The following is an 18417-nucleotide window of genomic DNA, read 5'->3' as shown; positions in this document are numbered from 1 at the left end:
CTTTTCATGTGGCCATCTCTTGATATCTTAATTTGTAGGATTGGATGTCATAGAAGAGCACAGACTAACATTATTATGAAGTAGAATGAAAGTGGTGGGTGAATGATGGTTCAGGAAACATACCTACTTGTCAAATATTTTCATAAATAAAAATCAAGAGAAGCATCCACAATGCCCTTTACTTTGATGCCTCTAAATAAAACCAAGTGCAATCATTTTCTTCAGAAGTTACCTAATTAGTAAATGCAACCCTCCTGTGTGTGATTAGACCTCAGTCAGAATTATGCAGTGAAGGTTTGTTAGGAAACATCAATAAACGGACATGAAGATCAGATAAATGACGGGAGATGCTTTATTTAGAACTAAGGATTAGTTCCCTAAGTGGGAGCTAGGAACTGAGCTGTGAGGTGTGAAAATTAAATTTTGGGGAACTAATCACCAGAAATCACATTACATTTAATAAAGCAATTTTAAGGAGATTTTAAATAGTTTTTATTTTTGTTGTGGTGCACTTGCAGTAGTCTGCTGCTGAAAATATTCTGAAAAAGCATGTCCACAACACCTGAAACAGGGAGAAATGTTTGCTTCATGTCAGTATTTCTTAGTTTTTCTTCACTGCTGTTTACTTTGCATCATTGTCCACATCTTTCTCTGCAACCCCGACTGTGGCTCTGCAGTTGCCCAACAGAGCACCACATGAAGGCAGCTGTGCATTGAAATTCCCCGTCTGCTATCAGTTCATGAGTTGATTTCTAGGGTATCAGTTTTACACACCACTGAGCTGAAACCAGACTTTCTGCTCCTCTTCAGATGAGATGTGACCTGAGCCTCTTCTGCTGTTGTTTCTTATAGTTCCTTTAGTTTTCTGACAGAGAAATGAACCATTAGGTACTCTGAACGCAGAATTTTTACTTTCTATTGTTGTTTCTGTTCTGTCCTGTAAAGCATTTCAGTCTATTTTTACATTTATTGATCTTTTAAAGCTATTAGATTTTGGATGAAGGAGTAGATATTTGTCAGCAAGTACACCCGGTTCTATAAAGAAGCGTCATAACAGATGGCAGAAACAACTTAAAGTCAAGATAAGAGACAAAGAGGTTTATTGAAAGAAGCTGGAGATCAAGCTCCAGCTGAACTGTATCAGAGATGTGGTCAGGGACGAAGAAAATCACAGGCTTCAAGCAAAAGGAGGATCAGATAGATAGAAGTCTGGACAGAGTCATGAACTGAGACTGTTCTTCAACAGGTTCAGTTGAAGAACAGGTACTTAAACCTTCAACTGGTTCTTCTGTTGAAGAACCCGTTCTTCAACAGGTTCAGTTCAGGAAGCTTCTCACCCTCCTCTCCGGCTCCCGTCCACACAGACATCCCACCCTCCTCTGACCCACAGCTTTCCTGTCAAACCTCAGATGATCTTTGTTTTAATTCAACTCAGGAAATGCTGGAGATGAATTCTTCCTGAGTTTATGTGTTTGCTTCTATAACCACAGTTATATATTACAGCTACATGATACCCGTCAGCTTCAATCACTGCAGGTGTCCACTGATGGCTCCTGTGATGTAAAAAGTAGCAATGATCTCAGGCCATATATCCTGGTAGCACATCCCCATGGAAATGGACCATTCAGGTTCCATGTCCTCAGCCTCCCTCAGAAGATGAGAGAAACTCTCCCCAAGCTACGAGCTCCTCCGATCGGGCTGCTCCTCTAAATCTTTATGCAGATTTACAGAGACGCTGAAAATAAAGACATCAGATGTGTGACTGTCTTCTTGAAACAGAGCTCAGCATTGGCTACAGGTTTGTCTCAGAGTTATTGGAAGATTTGTAAGGAGTTACAGAAACTATGCATAGTCATATTCAATAACTAAAATATGCATTGCCATGAGACCAATTTGCCAGATTGAAATCATTTTACTTTTCAAAAATATTCACTAAACAGGAATTAAGCATACTTTTAATTAATCCCACATTCATGTATTAAAATGATGTTGATTTGATGTAATGTTATAATCTTAAAGCAGTGGTGCCCAAAGTCGGTCCTCGAGGGCCGGCATCCTGCGTGTTTTAGTCTCTCCCTGGTTTAACGCACCTGGATCCAATGATGGCTCATTAGAAGGCCTAAGAAGAACATTGACATGCTGAAAAGGTTGTTACTACGGAGACACATTGGTGTTGGAAGAAGAAGGACATGGAGGGTGTGGGAAAAACAAAACACATAGAAATATATCGGATTTGGAAAAGGCGGATTTGGGCATAAACTGGTATGTGAATGGTTCAGTTGGAAATGGAGATAGGAAATGAGGAAGACATGGATTTTGAAGGGTGGACGCCAGTGGGGAGAAGAAGAGGGAGAGGACATGGAAGAAATAAAATAGATGAAGGAAAGGGAATTGGTGATATTCAAGGTAGTAAACGAGTACTGGAAGGATGTAGTTCAGAAGAAGAACGGATAGTTAGGAGGAAAGTTGTGAGGGAGGAGTTTAAAATATTAAAACTTAAGAACGAGGAAGAACAGGATAACATCAGCCCCATTGTGGTGTCAAGAGAAATAAAAAAGAAAATTGGAGATGTTGATATGATAAAGAGATGGAAACCTATTGGTAGTTTGTAAAAATTAAGAACAAAAGAATAAGGCTTTAAATGTGGATAATATCTGTAAAAAAAACTGTGTTGGAGAAAAAAAATCATGGGAGAAAATAAAAAAATTAGAGGAGTGATTTATGGGATCCTCTAGATGAAGATCTTGATAAAATTAAGAGAAGTATTGTAGGTGCATAGGCAAATAACTTGAAGAGATTGTCAAAAACAATAAATGGAGAAAAAGTAGGAAGTTTGTCAATCCTGATTAAATTTGAGGGAAAAGAGTTGCCACAAAACATCAAAATAGGTTATCTCAGTTTTCAGGTCAGACCTTATATCCCTCCACCACTTCACTGTTTCAAATGTCAAAGGTATGAACACATAGCAGCAGTGTGTAAAGGGAAGCAGAGATATCCAAAATGTGGTGAAGATCACAAGTTAGAAGAATGTAAAGAAGAAGTACAAGAAAAATGTTGCAACTGTGAAGATTACATTACATTGAGTTACGTAGGGAGGATGTGAAGTAAGGAAGAAGGCAAAAGAAATCATACAGATTAAAATGACTAAAAACATAAGCTATGCAGAAGCAGTTAAAACTGTGAAGCAACAGAAAAAAAGAAAGAGTGAACAAACAACGAGTCAAATTCCACAGCAAAGCAAAGTACAGTCAGAAGAAAATCTCACAATATCAGTAGAAAAACTAATATTATTCATAGCATATGTTATCAACTGCACTGACCAAGCCAAGTACAAAACTGAGAAGATTAAAATAATAGTGAGGAGGAGCTGAAAAGTGTTTGGGGCTTAAAGAGGGATCATGGGAGAACATAAACAAAAAGTTGGAGGTAGATGGGAGACCAGGACCATCAGGTGAAAGTAGTACATGTTAATTACATTTATTAATTTATTTTTTGTAAGAATATAGTATATATATATTTTTATATATATATATATATATATATATATATATATATATATAAATAGACCATCACGAACCACACTCCATACCAGTAAGTGGCGGTAATGCTACTAAAAGTTTGTTGCCAACCGCCAGTAAATCCAACAAGAAGAAGAAGGTTGTTACTACCACCAAGGAGAGAACTAAAACACGCAGGATGACGGCCCTCGAGGACCGACTTTGGGCCTGAATTACATGATGTAAAAATAGTTTAAAATTTTATTTTAAAATTTTCAGTAAGCTTCATTTTAAATGGCCACACTTATCCATTTCAAATGATTAGTGGTTGGGTTAAACCATTTATATCCTGCCCAAAACAGCAAGTACTTCTGAATGCCAGTTTAGTCCTCCTCTGTAGTGACAGAGTGTTCCGCCATGTTTGTAGTTCTGACATTCTGCTCAGCCCTCTGTTTTAACTGAGTGTTCTCCATAGTTAGAACTACAGAGATGGTGCAAATGTAGTCTAAATCTGCTGCTTTGCTCTTCTGTGTTCTCTTGCTATAGTAATTAATCCTCTCTGCCAACTGTCAGCTGTGAGTGAGACCCACAGGGGGAGACAGAATTCTATCTGTTTGATTTTAAAGGGCTATACTAATCGTATGAGTAACAGTGTTTAGGTTAAATCAGTTGTATAATGCCCCAAAATATTCCGCCATGTCTGAAGTTCTAACATTCTGCTCAGCCTTGTAGTAACTCAGAAATCCACCATCATTGTAGTTCAAAATGGCAGCTCAGCCCTCTGTTTTAACTGAGTGTTCCTCCACAGTTAGAACTACAGAGGTGGCGTGTTTGTAGACGAGCAGCAGCTCTCTCCTGCTCTGTGTTTTGTTGCTATGGTAATTAATCCTCTCTGCCAGTTGTGAGTGAGACACACAGGGGGAGACAGAATTCTATCTGTTTGAGCCAGCCAGTTTCATTGAAAAAAGCAGTCCAAACAACTGCTTCCTGTTCGGGAACCGTGATATGTATTTGAAAACCGTCTGAAGCGTATGAGAGGACTATTTGTCATCTCCGATAATACCGCGATTCATATCTCTATCCTGTCGCATGACTTCGCTCTGAAGCACCTTGACAGAAAACCGTAAGCCCTAGTGAAATTTCAAAAACATTTTACGGGAGCAGGCATGCGTATCGATGTCATGACCAACTTTGATACCAATAGTGCGATATTTGTGGGCGTGAGGGTGAGTAAAAAATGTTTTGGGGTCAAAAATCCACTCCGTCTCACTCTAGGCAGTTACACTCTAATTTTTACGAAAAATCAAAACCTTTGGTGCGCTTAGAGACAAGTTGTGGACAAACCGTAATTCGTATCAATGTGCTGTCTTCACTTTAGAAGAGATCATGGGCGTATCTACAAAGTGAAATTTGAATGGCATGAATTCTATGTGAATTCACGACGACACAGAAATTTCTCAAAAATAGGGTATTTATAGGATTTTTTTTTCCTTGCTTAATTGACTTACATGGGATTTTGGGGCGTCGTTTTCTGCAAACTGTCGCCATGGTAACTCCAACACCCAGCTGTACGAGCCAGATTAACGGTGAAGGAAGAAAAATAAATAAATAGACATTTTATTGGGTGTAGAATAGGTGCCTCCCTATGGGCAGGCCCCAATAAGTGTTAAAACAGCCTGTGTACAACGGGTTTCACTTGGTGATCAAGTTATTAAAATAAATTATGTATTCAAAATGCTCTAATTTATGTATTTGTAGAACTAAATCAACTAAGGCTGAAAACATTGGAAATATATCCAAAAATAAAGTCAGAAGAATCAGAACTTATATTTGAGGTTACTGCAGCTAATTCACACATTGTCAAAACAAACAAAAAGTGTCAGTAATCATCCTTTATGTAGTTTAGGTCGACATGGTCTGATGAGGAGGCAAGTGCTTCAAAATGAAAATCCAAGTCTGCTGTCAAAAAGCAGCAGGAACAGAGAAAACCGTGTTACATAACATTTGGAAAGGCAGCCAAGAGTTCCTTAAGAGGAAGGAAAAAAATCCTTGGCAAGCAAACAAAGGACCTTACAAGGATGAAAAGAGAAACCAGGGGCACAAAAATGTTACTTTCATAAGTTTATTTACTAAACCAAGCAGGGTTTCAACAGGTTTTCATTCAGAACACAGAGTTATGCCAGAAACAAAAAAAAAAAAAAAAAAATTCCTCCATCAACCTGAGGGACAAAAACATTCAGGTCTTTGCAAAAGCGACAGAAAGACAGTGAACATTGTTGTCGGAGCAGAGCTGCTGAACCGAGAACGTTCTCCAACAGCTGGACGTTAGCAGGACGCCACATCACACCACCATGGAACCAAACATCAAAACACCGGACTCTCCTTCCTGTTCAGAACCACTCAGAACTACAAACGGTCTACACAAGTAACATACACTTCACTTATTACAAAAATATTCATCTTATTCAGCTCAAAGCCAGGACAGAAATATAGACTTGTCACTTCAGAGTATGAAGCGTCTCAGGCGAACCATGCAAGTTGAAACCAGAGGAGGTTGACTGCAGAACCTGGTCTGATGGATTCAGCAGAGAAAGATGACGACTAAGAGCAGCAACGTTGACGTGTCTGCTTGGTGGAACCTGTGCTCACATCCACACAAAAACCCGTGTTCCAATTTTAAAAACAGAGAATAAACTAAACTCCACAACTTTACAATCTGTATGAACAGAACTTTGTTGCTTCAGCAACAAAACAGAGGACCAATAAAATTAGAGCTTGTACATTTTTCTTTTGAGTACTTGGACGTTCAGGATGAAGCATCAGTCAGTTGATAGCTGGTGCGTAATGTTCTGCAGGGGGTGTGAAAACTTTTCTGTGGCAGGATTAGTTCTGTGGAGGGGGTGGAGGGGGGGCTGGGGGCATGCCAAAGGGCGGCATGCCAGGTACCCCCATGCCCATCATGGTGACAAAGTTAGAAGGGTCCATGGGTGGTGGTGGTGGTGGGGGGGCATACATCATGCCGGTTGAGCCTGGAGGTGGAGGAGGTGGTGGTGGGGGGGCTCCAGGGGGCAGTGGGGGCTGCACTCCAGGGGGAGGTGGTACCATGGACTGGGTTCCCATGGGTAGCGGCGGCTGGGCTGCAGACACCGCAGGCTGTTGGGGCTGTTGCCATGGCGGCAGGCTGCCAGAGCCGGGGCTGGAGGTGGTGGTGGTATCTGTAAAAACATCAGAGATGGTGTGAGCTGCAGGTTGGGCCTGAACACAGATGTTTATAATGCTTTTTGACCCAATTTTGATTTTCTGACAATGATACCCTGATCATTAAAATGGCTCTAAAGATTTTATTTCATTTTATTTTTTAGAAATTTTTCAATGCTAATGGCCTTCATCTGCCAGTAATCAGACAGGAAGAGGGAAGAAGGCCGACGACCGACCGGAGTCCACGTCCGGATAATCTTGAAAGATTTTCTTGCTGTGTGTGGTGAGCTAAATGTGATTTGTTCTGCTTGGCAGGATCTTAAACTGCGGATAATGAACATGTTGGATGTCTTGGCTTGATGTCGCAATGTGTGATGTTCTGAGCCCAGAACATCACACATTTGTCTGTGTGGGAATCCAACACACAGACAAAACAACTGAAAGTCCAGTGGACATCGGAGACGTCTTTGTATTGTTTTTTATGTTATAAACTATTGCCATTGCTTCTTCCCAGTCGGCCATGTTTGTTTACTCTGAACTCAGGTTTAGTCTCAAGAGGTTTTGCCAGATTTCCTGTGTGACATCTGAATGTTGGTGAGTGAAACCGGTTGGTATGTTTCTCCTGCCGTGTGGCTGAACACCACACACTTTACAATCGAACCTGTTATAGCTACAATGTTTAATCGCCATGTGTAGTCTCAGGTTCTGAAGTTGTTGCCATGTGAACCAGGCGTTAGCTGGCCATGCCACTCAGGTCAAAGACCAGAAGTGATCTGATCTTTACTAGATTTCACAGACCACTGAGCTGCTCTGATCGGACATGAATTTGACATTAAAAACATTTACAATGTTTATAGAATAATTTCACATGTGCTCCTCTATTTCATAATAAAGTCCCAGTGTAACAGCAGCAAACAACTCTATACTCTCAACTTGATTTCTGGATAAACTCTTACTCTGTTGCCAAGGTAGAGGTGTACTTGTTGCCATGCTGCTAGTAGGAGGTGGGGGTGGAGCCTGCTGCTGCCATGGTGGCAGGGGAGCAGAAGGAGGAGGAGGGGGCTGGTTTCCAGGAGGAGGTGGTGGGGGTGGCATTATACTCATGGGAGGTGGCAGCAGACCTGAACAGAGGAGAAAAAGTCACAATTAATTCCCTCTACTGAAACACACCTGTGATAGTTTCAGCTCCAAAGCCTCTGCGCTGTGGCTGACCTCTGACCTTTCAACACAAAACTAACAGTAATCTATTTGAGAGGCCCACTGCTTGAAGCCGCGGCCCGGCCCTCAAAGCTGCTTAGGGTCTGACAATGTTATTGTGGGATTATGGTGATTGATAAAACATTCCTCATCATGTAATGTACATAAGAACCAAACTAAAGAATGTTTGCAGTACGTTCACATTGCAACCTTTAATACTCCATTCCGATTTTTTGGGAAATCTGAATTTTATTGGACCGTTGTTCACATTTCCACTTCAGGCTGCAGTGTGAACGTGTCCTGATTTAGAAGCAAAACATTGGTTTGAATTGAAAATGTTGCTTATTTTGTTGGTAGAGTTTAATTATTTATAGACCCTGCCATTAACTTGTTTTTTTTGTTTGTTTGTTTGTTTTACTGGAGTCCACTAGTTTCTAAATACAAAATGCCATCAAAATAGAAACTAATGTAGCAGAGCATGAGAGTCTCACCCATGGGGTGTCCATGAGGAGAAGGTCCCTGGCCCATTGGAGGTGGAGGGGGCTGCATCCAGGGTGGAGGCATGCCATTAGGGTTGGGAGGCATAGGTGGTCCTCCCATGTTGGGCATAGGGGGAGGGAAGCTCTGAGGACCTCCAGGCCCCGTGGGCCCTCCCATGCCATGATAGTTCCTGTTCTCAGTGGGACCAGAGCTCATCCAGGGCGGCCGGTTCTGTGGAACAAAACGAGTCAATGAACACACTCTTCTGAGCCAATCAGAGTGAGGGCCTGGGACTCGCACTAACCGGAGGAGGCTGGTTGCTGTTGGGTCCAGAGGCTCGGGGGGCTCCTCCTGGACCGCTGGAATGTCCTCCTCCTGAAGATGGCACCGGGGCCTCCCCCAGCTCCGCCATGAGGGACAGATACTCCTTGTCCATACGGGCCTTGTCCTGGGCCGACTGGGGTGGCTCTCCACCTGTTGCTCTCTGGCCTGCAAAGGTGCTGCACAAAACAAACAGGAAACACTGCTGAACTCTGCAGATGGAAGGAGCAGAATGCACAGCCTTCCCCACCATTACCTGGTGTACTTGCAGTCAGAAGAAATGTGACCAGCTCCTCCACATTTGGTACAGAGGGTGGTGTTGGTGATGCTGCGGGGCTCGGAGTTCTGCCAGGGACGGAGGATCCTACAAACAAGCAAATTCTCTTCAGAGGTGCCAACTCAGACTGAACAATCAGACGCCGGAACCAAAACAGCACCGACCTGTTATCGTCCTCCCTCAGGGTGCCGTTGAGCCTGGCCAGCTCCCTCAGCTGCATCTTTCTCAGGTCGTTCTGATCCTCAGGCGTCTCGATGCCCTGCTTCAGGATGTTACGGATCTGAACACAGATTAGAATATTAGTTGATACAAAGCTGTTCAACTAAATGCAGGCTGATCTGCTGGCAGCGTGTCCCTGAAGAGCCAACCTGTTCCACAGCCTTCTTGACGTTCTCCATGGTGTTAGCAGTGACCAGGGCGTGCAGCGGCTCGTCCTCACCAGGCAGCATCTGGCCATCTTTACGGCCGACTTTCCCTTCCTTCACAGAACCTTTTCCTCTGATCATGATCTTAGCACAGCATTCTTTCTCAATGTTCTTCAGCGTGTTGCCACTAAAAACAGGAAAACATCAGAATCTGGAATTTTATTTTAACATAAAACATCTAACATAAATCAATAGGGAGCATAAACAATAACATAGTTAACATATGTATGAGTGAGCAACACCAGCCAATCGAGCTTACCGGGGCCCAATGAGCAAACCCACAAAGTTGATTTCAGGGTATTCATCTTGGGGGATCATAACTTTGTCGCTCACTCTGGTGGCTGGAGGCCTGAAGGGAAAACATGGAAAACATTTACAGAGAGAAAGTGACAGTTTTCTGAACAGCTAAAAGTTTGCAAGAGAAGTCTTTTAACAGAAAAATTGAGTTTGGAGCATGGTGTCAGAAACCTGAAACCAAATCTTCTGTTGCATCTCTATAATGACTTCTATCCAAATATATACATCTCATGTTAGATATGACTGTATGGCTGATGGACATTTCAGGACAGGACATTTTCAATGAGAACATCTGTTGATGAGAGCTCCATAACATCAGGGAGTTACTAATCTGGTTCCTAAAATGTTAATGTTCAAAACCTAAAAGAACTAAGTGCACTGATAAATCGGGCAACTGATAAAACAACTGCAATTTCCTTAATTTTGTCAACTTTGCCAAAAAAAGAAGCCACTTCATTTACTTAAAGAAAACACTGCAATTGGTGAACTACTAAAAAAAAAAACACTTAACATAATTTTAATTGAGTAAAACATCAGAAAGAGGTTTAAGTTAATTCAATGTACAAGTTGAATCTGCATGTTGCAAGACTCCTTGTTCTACAAATTAAAATCCTTGAAGGGGAGTGAGGTGGAGGACATACTTGTAGTCAGCCGGAGGCTTGAAGTCGGGGTTGAGAGCAATCATTTCTGTGATGAGGGAGTGGCGCTCCTCCTCAATCTTCTTCCTAGTGCGATACTCGCGGGTGTTCAGCCTTTTGCCCTCACTGTTGTAGATGGGCTCTGGAGAAGGAGACCTACAAGGAGACAAAATACAAGACGCACAACAATGACGCCTTTCTACAAGCAGAAGCTCTTCCATCTACAACCAAACAGGCTCCCTAAAGCTGACTATGACTTCAGAATGTTGGAACAATTTGCATCTTAAAGAGATTTAGTTGGACTCATGGTCAGTGCAAAAGCAAAACTAAGCGAAAGGAAGTATGCACTGACATGTAAAAGGTTAAGAGTCCATTCTGTCATACCATTCATTGTTAAACGGTGGCAACCAAAACGGTTTAGAGGTAATTAACCCGGTAAAATGGAGGGGCATCAACAGAAGAAACGTACAATAGAGAAAAGGAAAAAAAATCCAAGCCAGTCTCCAGTCTGGACACAGCCACTCATTAAAAAGCACATGGGTGGGTTTGTCCAAACTTTTGAGTGGCTCTGCATCTAAAAAATGTATAAATAAAGTCAGAACTACACCTGCATACAGGATTTTTGGCCCACAATAAAGCACAAGTGAAGATAAAAACCAAAGCAAAATTTAGAATGCTAAGCAGGGTCGCTGGCTTTGACGAGTGCTTGGTGCTGACGTGGTGGTAGAGGGCCGTACCTCTCCGTGGAAGCTGAAAACCTGTGTTGGTGTGTTAAGAAGGCCCTGCACTTGAAAAAGAGTTAGATTGACGTGGGGTAATTTGGGTTAGAGGAAAGGAATTAGGATTAGATATCCACATGTTCCTACGCTCTCTTAACAGAGAGCAGCTTTTGTGTCCGTGTGAAGAGTTGGGGGGGAGGGGGAAGTTTTCCTTTCAACGGTGGCAACCTGTAACATCTCCCGAGCCGTTTCTCTTACGTTGGACAAGGGGATGGTTCACAGGACTGCTGCGGTTCTTCTTATGTTTTGGGATGCTGTGGAAATGTCTGAGAAACTAACACAGTGTGCAAGTTCAAGTGGCTTTATCTAGCAGAGGTCAAGTGGACACACTGAGGGCAAGTCACTTCCTGTAAAAACAGATGCTTTATAACCCTACATTACAGACTGGCCACTTCTAAAACAAGCACAGCTCTGCCCAGTTTCTTCCAGATCTCAAGAGTCCAAAGGGAAAAGGGGAATGCAGCCCCCTTCACTGCAGGGAATCGTTTAAAGGCGTATGTTAGGAAAAACTCAAGATGACCAGCAACAAATCACTCGTTTCCAATCTTCCTCACTGTCCTGTTATATGCTTTGAACTCGCTAGGAACTCAAACACTGGCAAAAACTTAAAATAATCATCATTTTAAAAAAAAGTCAAAAGGTTAATGTTCCCAAAAAAATCCAAATTATTTGAGCTAATTTACCCCAAAATATGTTCAAGTCAATATGCTTTCTGCCAAAATCCTGCTTCAACAGAAACCATTTAACACATGTAGCATACTGTCATTAGTTTACATGGTGCCATAAAGCAGACGGCACAGGAAGTGGGTCAAACTGTGGCTGTGGCCAAATCTGAAGCATAAAATTCAACCATTAAGTAAAATGAATAAGGTGGAGATATACCAAAATATTTTATTTGCTCTGGTATTGACCCAACTACATTATTAAACACTAATTTTAACAAATATTGTTGTTTTTTTTAACCCAAGAATCAAACAGTTCACATGTTTTCCTTTACATGTTTAGTACTTCAACTGAACCTTACTGTATTTATTTTGAGAATTTCTTCCCATTTCCTTCAAAAACATAAAAAGGTATTGGAGAGACATAATTCCTGCAACAAAGAAGAACCTTCCATTTGATCAGTCTTCCATTTTCAAAGGCAACAATAAAAATTTTGGGTTAAAAACATTGGATTTCTAAAATGGTTTCTAATTGTGTAGAAGTTTAATAAATGACTCAAATTATTGTGACTCAGAGTTCATTTCAAGCCTCTATTTACATCCTGAATGTTCTTTCCTCCTCTGCTTTAGCCTCATGGCCTTCAAACCAACAAGCATTTTATTCTAAATTCCTATGTACACTACCTCAGAGACCTTTAGTCTTTAAAGATTCTTTCATTTGTTCCTTAAATTGTTCCTCTTATTGTTTTCATGTGACAAAACGATTTGGATATTAAGCTCCAGGTGTTACTCTAGCACACCCAACTGTGTGCCAGAATGTAAACAATGCAGCAGAAAGGCAAACTAACTCCTCACATCAGACATGTGGCACAGAATCCTTAACATTAAAGTGACAGTTTAGTGTTTTCTTTCTGAAACATTAGCGAGGTTATGAACGGTAATGTTTTATAAGTAGTGGATCACTCTCGCATCTTCCAGAAAACTGACCAATCAGAGCAGAGCCACACTAGCATGGATTTCCATTTCTCAAAAATGATTCTTATCTCAAAAGATATCAAAGCAATTCATGCAAACAGCTACAGAACCTTTGCATTTTCTCTAAATGGTTACTGACAAATAAATCTGTAGTCATTTACACTGAGGACCATGGTGGGTAGCAGCAGATAAGAAATGACCTTGGCTTGTAAAATATGAACTGAAATGTGAAAGCGTGGCCCTGGTGTTTGGCAAGTCGCTAACAAAAAACTAAACCTGTGCAAATGAAAGTGTTCATTTAAACTTTTCTAACCATGAAAAAGTTAAAGAAAAAAAATCAATGACAAGTGCTGACATGCTATTTATAGATTTAGTAAACTGTGTTTGCATAAACTGCAATAATATCCTTAAATAACTTGAAGTTATAATACAACTTTAATAAATGGCCTTGTTGTTGGCACCCCTCTGACCGGTTGTTTACTGTGACAGCCTAAACTCTTTATCCAAGCAAAGGATATTTTTTTTAAATGGAGGTTACTATCTGACTAAAGGTGAGATGCTAAATAGTTATAAACTCTAAAGAACCATTCTGCGTGGAAAAATTGACTAAATTCTAAATACTTTTGACACATTTTTCAAATCTTCAATTTAAGGCTGCATATGCTTACCAATAACTTGGTCTATTCCATACAGATCTGATGCTGTTTAAGCTTCATCTTTTAAATGTAAAACTCAACTCAAATATATTACAGTCTATATTTGTTTAGGTCATTGATATTTACTGGTCACAGCTTATTTTGACCTTCCTACATGTATAAATGTGAGAAGTTTATTCTCCCTTTTGCAGCTCTCTAATCTGGGATGGGTGGTATGTTAGTATTTGTTTATGTTCTGCTGTTTTTGTCATCTACAAATACAATACTTAAAAAATATTTGAGCAAAAAAGAATCTTTCAGAAAGTCCGAAATATGCATTTATATCCTATGTGGAAAAGCTCAAGAAACTGAAGTAGAACACCTAATGACATTACCATAATCAACTTCATGACAGATGGGTGTCCCAAATGTCTATAATTTTCTTTTTCTAGTTTCTTTTTGCATTAGGCAATACTTTTAGCAACAGAACTAACAGCTATCATGCTGAAAAGGGCCTGTAGGTTTGGAATATATTATTTTAAATTCCATTATTTTTAGCCAGGAATCTAAATTCCATACAAAAAATGATCAGAATGTGTTTCAACAAGTTCGAATTATATTCAGAGTAGGGCTGGGCGATTTATCAAATTTGTTGCTTATAAAAATTCACATTTTGTTAAATTGGTATTTTATTTACAAGTTTACTCATCGAGCTTCCACAGTTCAGAGTGATGTCAGCCCAATACCTTTTTTTGTTTGTTTGTTTTTTGTTTATTTTCACTTTGAATTCTGATCAACCAACCACAAATGACAATTGAAATAAAAGCAAGATTTTAAAAATATATTTTATCATTTGTGAGTTCCTTTTAAAGGGGAGGGGGGAAAAATCTGGTTAAATTTTTAAGCTATATCACCCAGTCCTAACTCAGAGGATCCACTGCACAGATTATTAAATGATGACGTGCCTTTTCTGTCTACATCATATCCTCTGCTTTGTTTAACACAAGATGGAATTTTGCCCAGATGCTAGAGCATATTGTATTTCCCCCACATAAAGCTGGAGATGTTGAGGCAACACAGCATTTATACCTAAAGTTTACATTTAGTCTTTAATAAATAGAAAAATTTTTGGTTTTAAACTCATTCAAAACATTTTCACATCATACGAGTTTTACAGATGTAATTCAGTAGCAATATTGAACCGTCAAATCATTGATAAAACTAACTTTTTTAAAAAGCTAATAATTCTGGTTACAATTACCAATTATATTCTTTATTACACCTTTTTGGACCTGAGCTCACAAACAAATCAATACCTCAATTTTTCTAAACAGTCACTTAGTGAGGAGGTAATAAGTAAACCTTAGACCTTTTTAGCTAACACTATTATAAAATAAAACAAACATTTATAGTGAAAAATCAACATTAGTCTTCCAAATAGGCAAAAGGTAGAGAAAGTGTTACTGTTTGAGGGTTTAATCTTTTCCAACCTGTCCTCAGGGTTAACAGGGATTCCCAGGTCTCCTGTACGCAGTTTACGAGTCAGGTCTTCAATCTGCAGTTGGACTGGAAGAATTCAGGTTAGGAAAGAAAACAAGGATGGAGAGAAATGTGGTTACCACAGCAACATCAGAGAGAGAGTGCTCTGCACTTCAGAGAGCAAAGTCTCAATCACTACTGCAGTAAAGACAATTGGTGAGTCTGTTAAAAAGGGAGATCAAATCAACATGGTAAGACTACAGCAGAAAGCTGGAGTCCTTTCTGGTGCTACGCACACATTGTAATCACAATGAATATGCCTGTGAGGTCATTTCAATTAGGGTTACAGACAACCAACCTTTGTTCCACAATGATTAAGCATGAGAACATGTCAAATGATGAACCATGGTTCCTAAAAATGCCTGCCACCTCATCAATACTTCAAACAAAGCTGGGGTTGACTTCCATGAGCACAGCTGCACTCGGTTTAAAGGCTTTGGCATTTTAAGGACAAACTTGGTCAATTTGTTTTTTTGTTTTTTTTTTTGTTGCAAGTTTCAGTAACAGAACAGGTGATTACAGTCACATTTGGCACTCCACAGATCTAACACTGAGGGGCTGCTGTGACACAAAGACAAGTCTCATATTCAGGAGGCAATGAAGAAAGGAATAGATCAGACATTTCATGCACATTATGAGAAACGGAAAGGAGTATCCCCTTGAACACAAATTCATTCATCCTTTAGGTGATTATTCTGAGTTAAAGAGGTGGATACGCATCCTGTAACTTGATGTTCACAACAATTTCATTCTGAAACTCTTGTTTTAGGGGATCTACTTCATGAGCAAACTAAGTGTGACAAGGAGGGTGGATACAGATGAATGTTTACATACCAGTGAAGAACAACCATTACCAATGAGGGGACAAAGTCAATACTGGTGTTAGTTACAGACAAAGGGACTCATCTAAATTAAAAATAGTTCAACACTGTTCCTGTGAGAGAAATGTTCCCTCCTGGGAACAGCTTACAATGAAACTGGCTAAATTGAACATGTAGTGCAAGCAGACCGAGAAGTCAAGCAATGCAATTTAGTTACTTATTTTCTTCATAACATTTTTCCTACTACAACTAACATTCATATATCTACAAAGTAAAATTATTTGAATTCAGTACTTTAGTCCTAATGAATTAAGCTGTGCTGCTTCCAGATGTTAAACCAAATATTAAAACTTAAATCATTTATACATCCAGTTGTTCCATCGTGTATTGATAGAGTCATCAGTTTCTATAACTGAATCAACACTGATGTGCTACAGTTCTCATCTGGTTACAGTAGCCCTTTCTTTAGATTTACTTTCTGATTCTGTTACTCATCACTAGCACAAACTGATTTGGGGCCCAACTCTTCACAGGTTACATTTTCGCTCAAGTAACATCATTGTTCTGGCGGGGTGGAAGGGGACTACTCTGATCAGACATTTTTTATTTATTCTGCCATCACAAGCTCTTGTTAATGGTGTCCAATGGTATGCAAACCAAAAGGCTACAGAACATAGCAAAACCACTTGCAGAGAAATAACCATCATAACATCTTACATTAACATTTACAATAATTATGACTCATCAGGATTTTTTTTTTGCTTTGTTTCAGCAGCTGGGATAAGATTTTACATGCAACACTTAAAATATATAAATTATATATTACTTTGAAAATAAATTTGATTTAAGATGTTAGCTATGTATATTTCAAAAGATACTTTTGCACCATTCCAGCTGCTGGAAACTCAGCAAACAATAAATAACAGTAACACTGATGACATCAAAAAACAAGAACTTTAAATGCAATTAATGAAACATATCACAAATACCATTTACAGCCATACTTGATAGTAGATAATTAGGATTTACCTATATAAGCTCTTTCCTGGTCTCGGGTCAGTCCAGGGGGAATGACAGTGGGCATTCCTGGGATGACTGTCTTCTGATCTGGGGTCTCACTGCTCCATCGGCTCTTTTTCCTTTTCTTTTGGCCAAAATCTAACAAAATAAAGTCCCAGTATGTCAAACTTTTCAGTGAAACATTGCAGGATCAACATTAGCCATATCAAGCTATATTTTATCAAGACAACCCTAAATGAACACAAAAACATTTATATCAAAAGCACAATGAAATTTAAAAAAGGTTTGCTTATGTGTGTGTTTATTTACTTATTTTGTAATTTTAAAAAAACTGGACAATTTCATACTTGGTTGTAAACAAAGTTTGATGTCCAAAAAACTGAAGTTAGTTTTTATCTTCATTTCAAAGTGGAAACATAATGCTTACTTTGAACAGAGAGCCTTTCTATGACTGTCCGCTGTTTTTACAGGTAATAATATTCTCACAAAACAGTTGCAGCTTTTCCAATGGTGAGACTGTTTACATTTGTAAACAGTGGGACTGTTTACAAACCTTGGTACAAATGCAATATTAATGTAATTTTAAATCAATGTATTTATTACAACCATTTTTGAAAAGTTCACTAACATACTAACTTTCAAATCTTCACTTTCTTAAAGCAGCACAAGTCATTTTTGCCAAAAGTGTCCCCTCACCCCCCAAAATATTACCACCATTATTTAAGGAAAGTGATTAAGAAATAGTGCGTCTTGTTGCAGCCCAAAACTTTACTTCAGAAAACAAAAGAACTAATTTACATGAATCACAGGTTGAAAGAAAACAGTTTAGGATTTCGAACTGAAGCCAAACAAAAGCAGTCCAGAATCCTTAAAATATGTGGAATAGCCCTTTACTAACGTGCCATATAGGATGCTAACATCAGGGTCATAGAGTATATCTGTGAATACAAGCTATATTATGCAGCTAGGTATTATTTTACTTTCAGGAAGTTAAAACGTTTCCTTGATTCTTTAGGAGAAAAGGTTCACTCAGTGACAACACGGCTGCAAATGCTGTGAACGTTAGCAGACAATGCGGACTCCATTTCATGAAGGCCGGGGCTATTGCGCGGCCTAAGCGACGACACGAGGCTAACAAGGTTTCACTAACTTACCCGTTTTAGCCATTCCGGATATCACTCCTTGTTGTGGCGGAGCCTGGGTCGAAAAACCTGTCCCTGGACTAAACTGGTGCGCTGGAGAGAAAGCAGTGCTCGGCATAGTACCCGGGTAACTCTGGAGAGAAGGGAACGACCCAGGGGGTGCCGGAGTTGGCATCAACCCGTTGCCAGCACCAGGCCCTGCGTCAAACCCGCGTTTAGCACCGATACTGGGATGCAACTTCCCGAGGGGAGTTGCATTCGCTCCAGTGGCCATTTTCACTCAGATGTCCTTTAAAATTGCTCTGAATCAATAAACTACAAATTCAGTCAAGAATAGTTTAATTTAAACAACGTAGATTTCTAATAGCGTTATCCGTGGGACCTGCGCCTAATGCTTTAATCAAAATGGCGCCTGACGGAGTTTTACAAAGCGATCCCGGATAGCATGTCTTAATAAAACGCTTTGCTATTGGCCAGTCAGACTTTTGTACTCTGGGAAGTCATTGGCCAACTT

General features: G+C 39.8%; 1 protein-coding gene across 1 annotated transcript; it reads right to left on the bottom strand.

Annotated features, from left to right (window-relative positions):
• Positions 1-5603: 5603 nt before the first annotated feature.
• sf1 (splicing factor 1) lies at positions 5604-18177 on the bottom strand. Its single transcript, XM_028038545.1, has 12 exons — positions 17916-18177; positions 16771-16899; positions 14872-14947; positions 10334-10486; positions 9655-9744; positions 9339-9522; positions 9135-9250; positions 8950-9057; positions 8677-8872; positions 8384-8603; positions 7652-7816; positions 5604-6712 (listed from the first exon to the last, which is right to left on the bottom strand). Exons 1-12 carry the CDS (start codon positions 18175-18177, stop codon positions 6381-6383), a joined length of 2031 nt encoding a protein of 676 aa, XP_027894346.1. The 3' UTR covers positions 5604-6380.
• Positions 18178-18417: the final 240 nt, after the last annotated feature.

Source organism: Xiphophorus couchianus, chromosome 14 (genome assembly GCF_001444195.1).
Source record: "Xiphophorus couchianus chromosome 14, X_couchianus-1.0, whole genome shotgun sequence".
In the NCBI taxonomy this organism is placed as follows: domain Eukaryota; kingdom Metazoa; phylum Chordata; class Actinopteri; order Cyprinodontiformes; family Poeciliidae; genus Xiphophorus; species Xiphophorus couchianus.
Note: the sequence above shows the minus strand (reverse complement) of the source record. Positions and strands in the feature narration are given on the sequence as shown.

Coding starts and splice junctions, on each gene's coding strand:
- sf1 (XM_028038545.1), bottom strand. CDS start 18,177: ATGGCCACTGGAGCGAATGCAACTCCCCTCGGGAAGTTGCATCCCAGT. Junction 9,745..10,333: donor AAGCCTCCGGCTGACTACAA/GTATGTCCTCCA, acceptor TTTTCCCTTCAG/GCCTCCAGCCACCAGAGTGA. Junction 6,713..7,651: donor ACCTCTACCTTGGCAACAGA/GTAAGAGTTTAT, acceptor ATGTTTTTACAG/ATACCACCACCACCTCCAGC.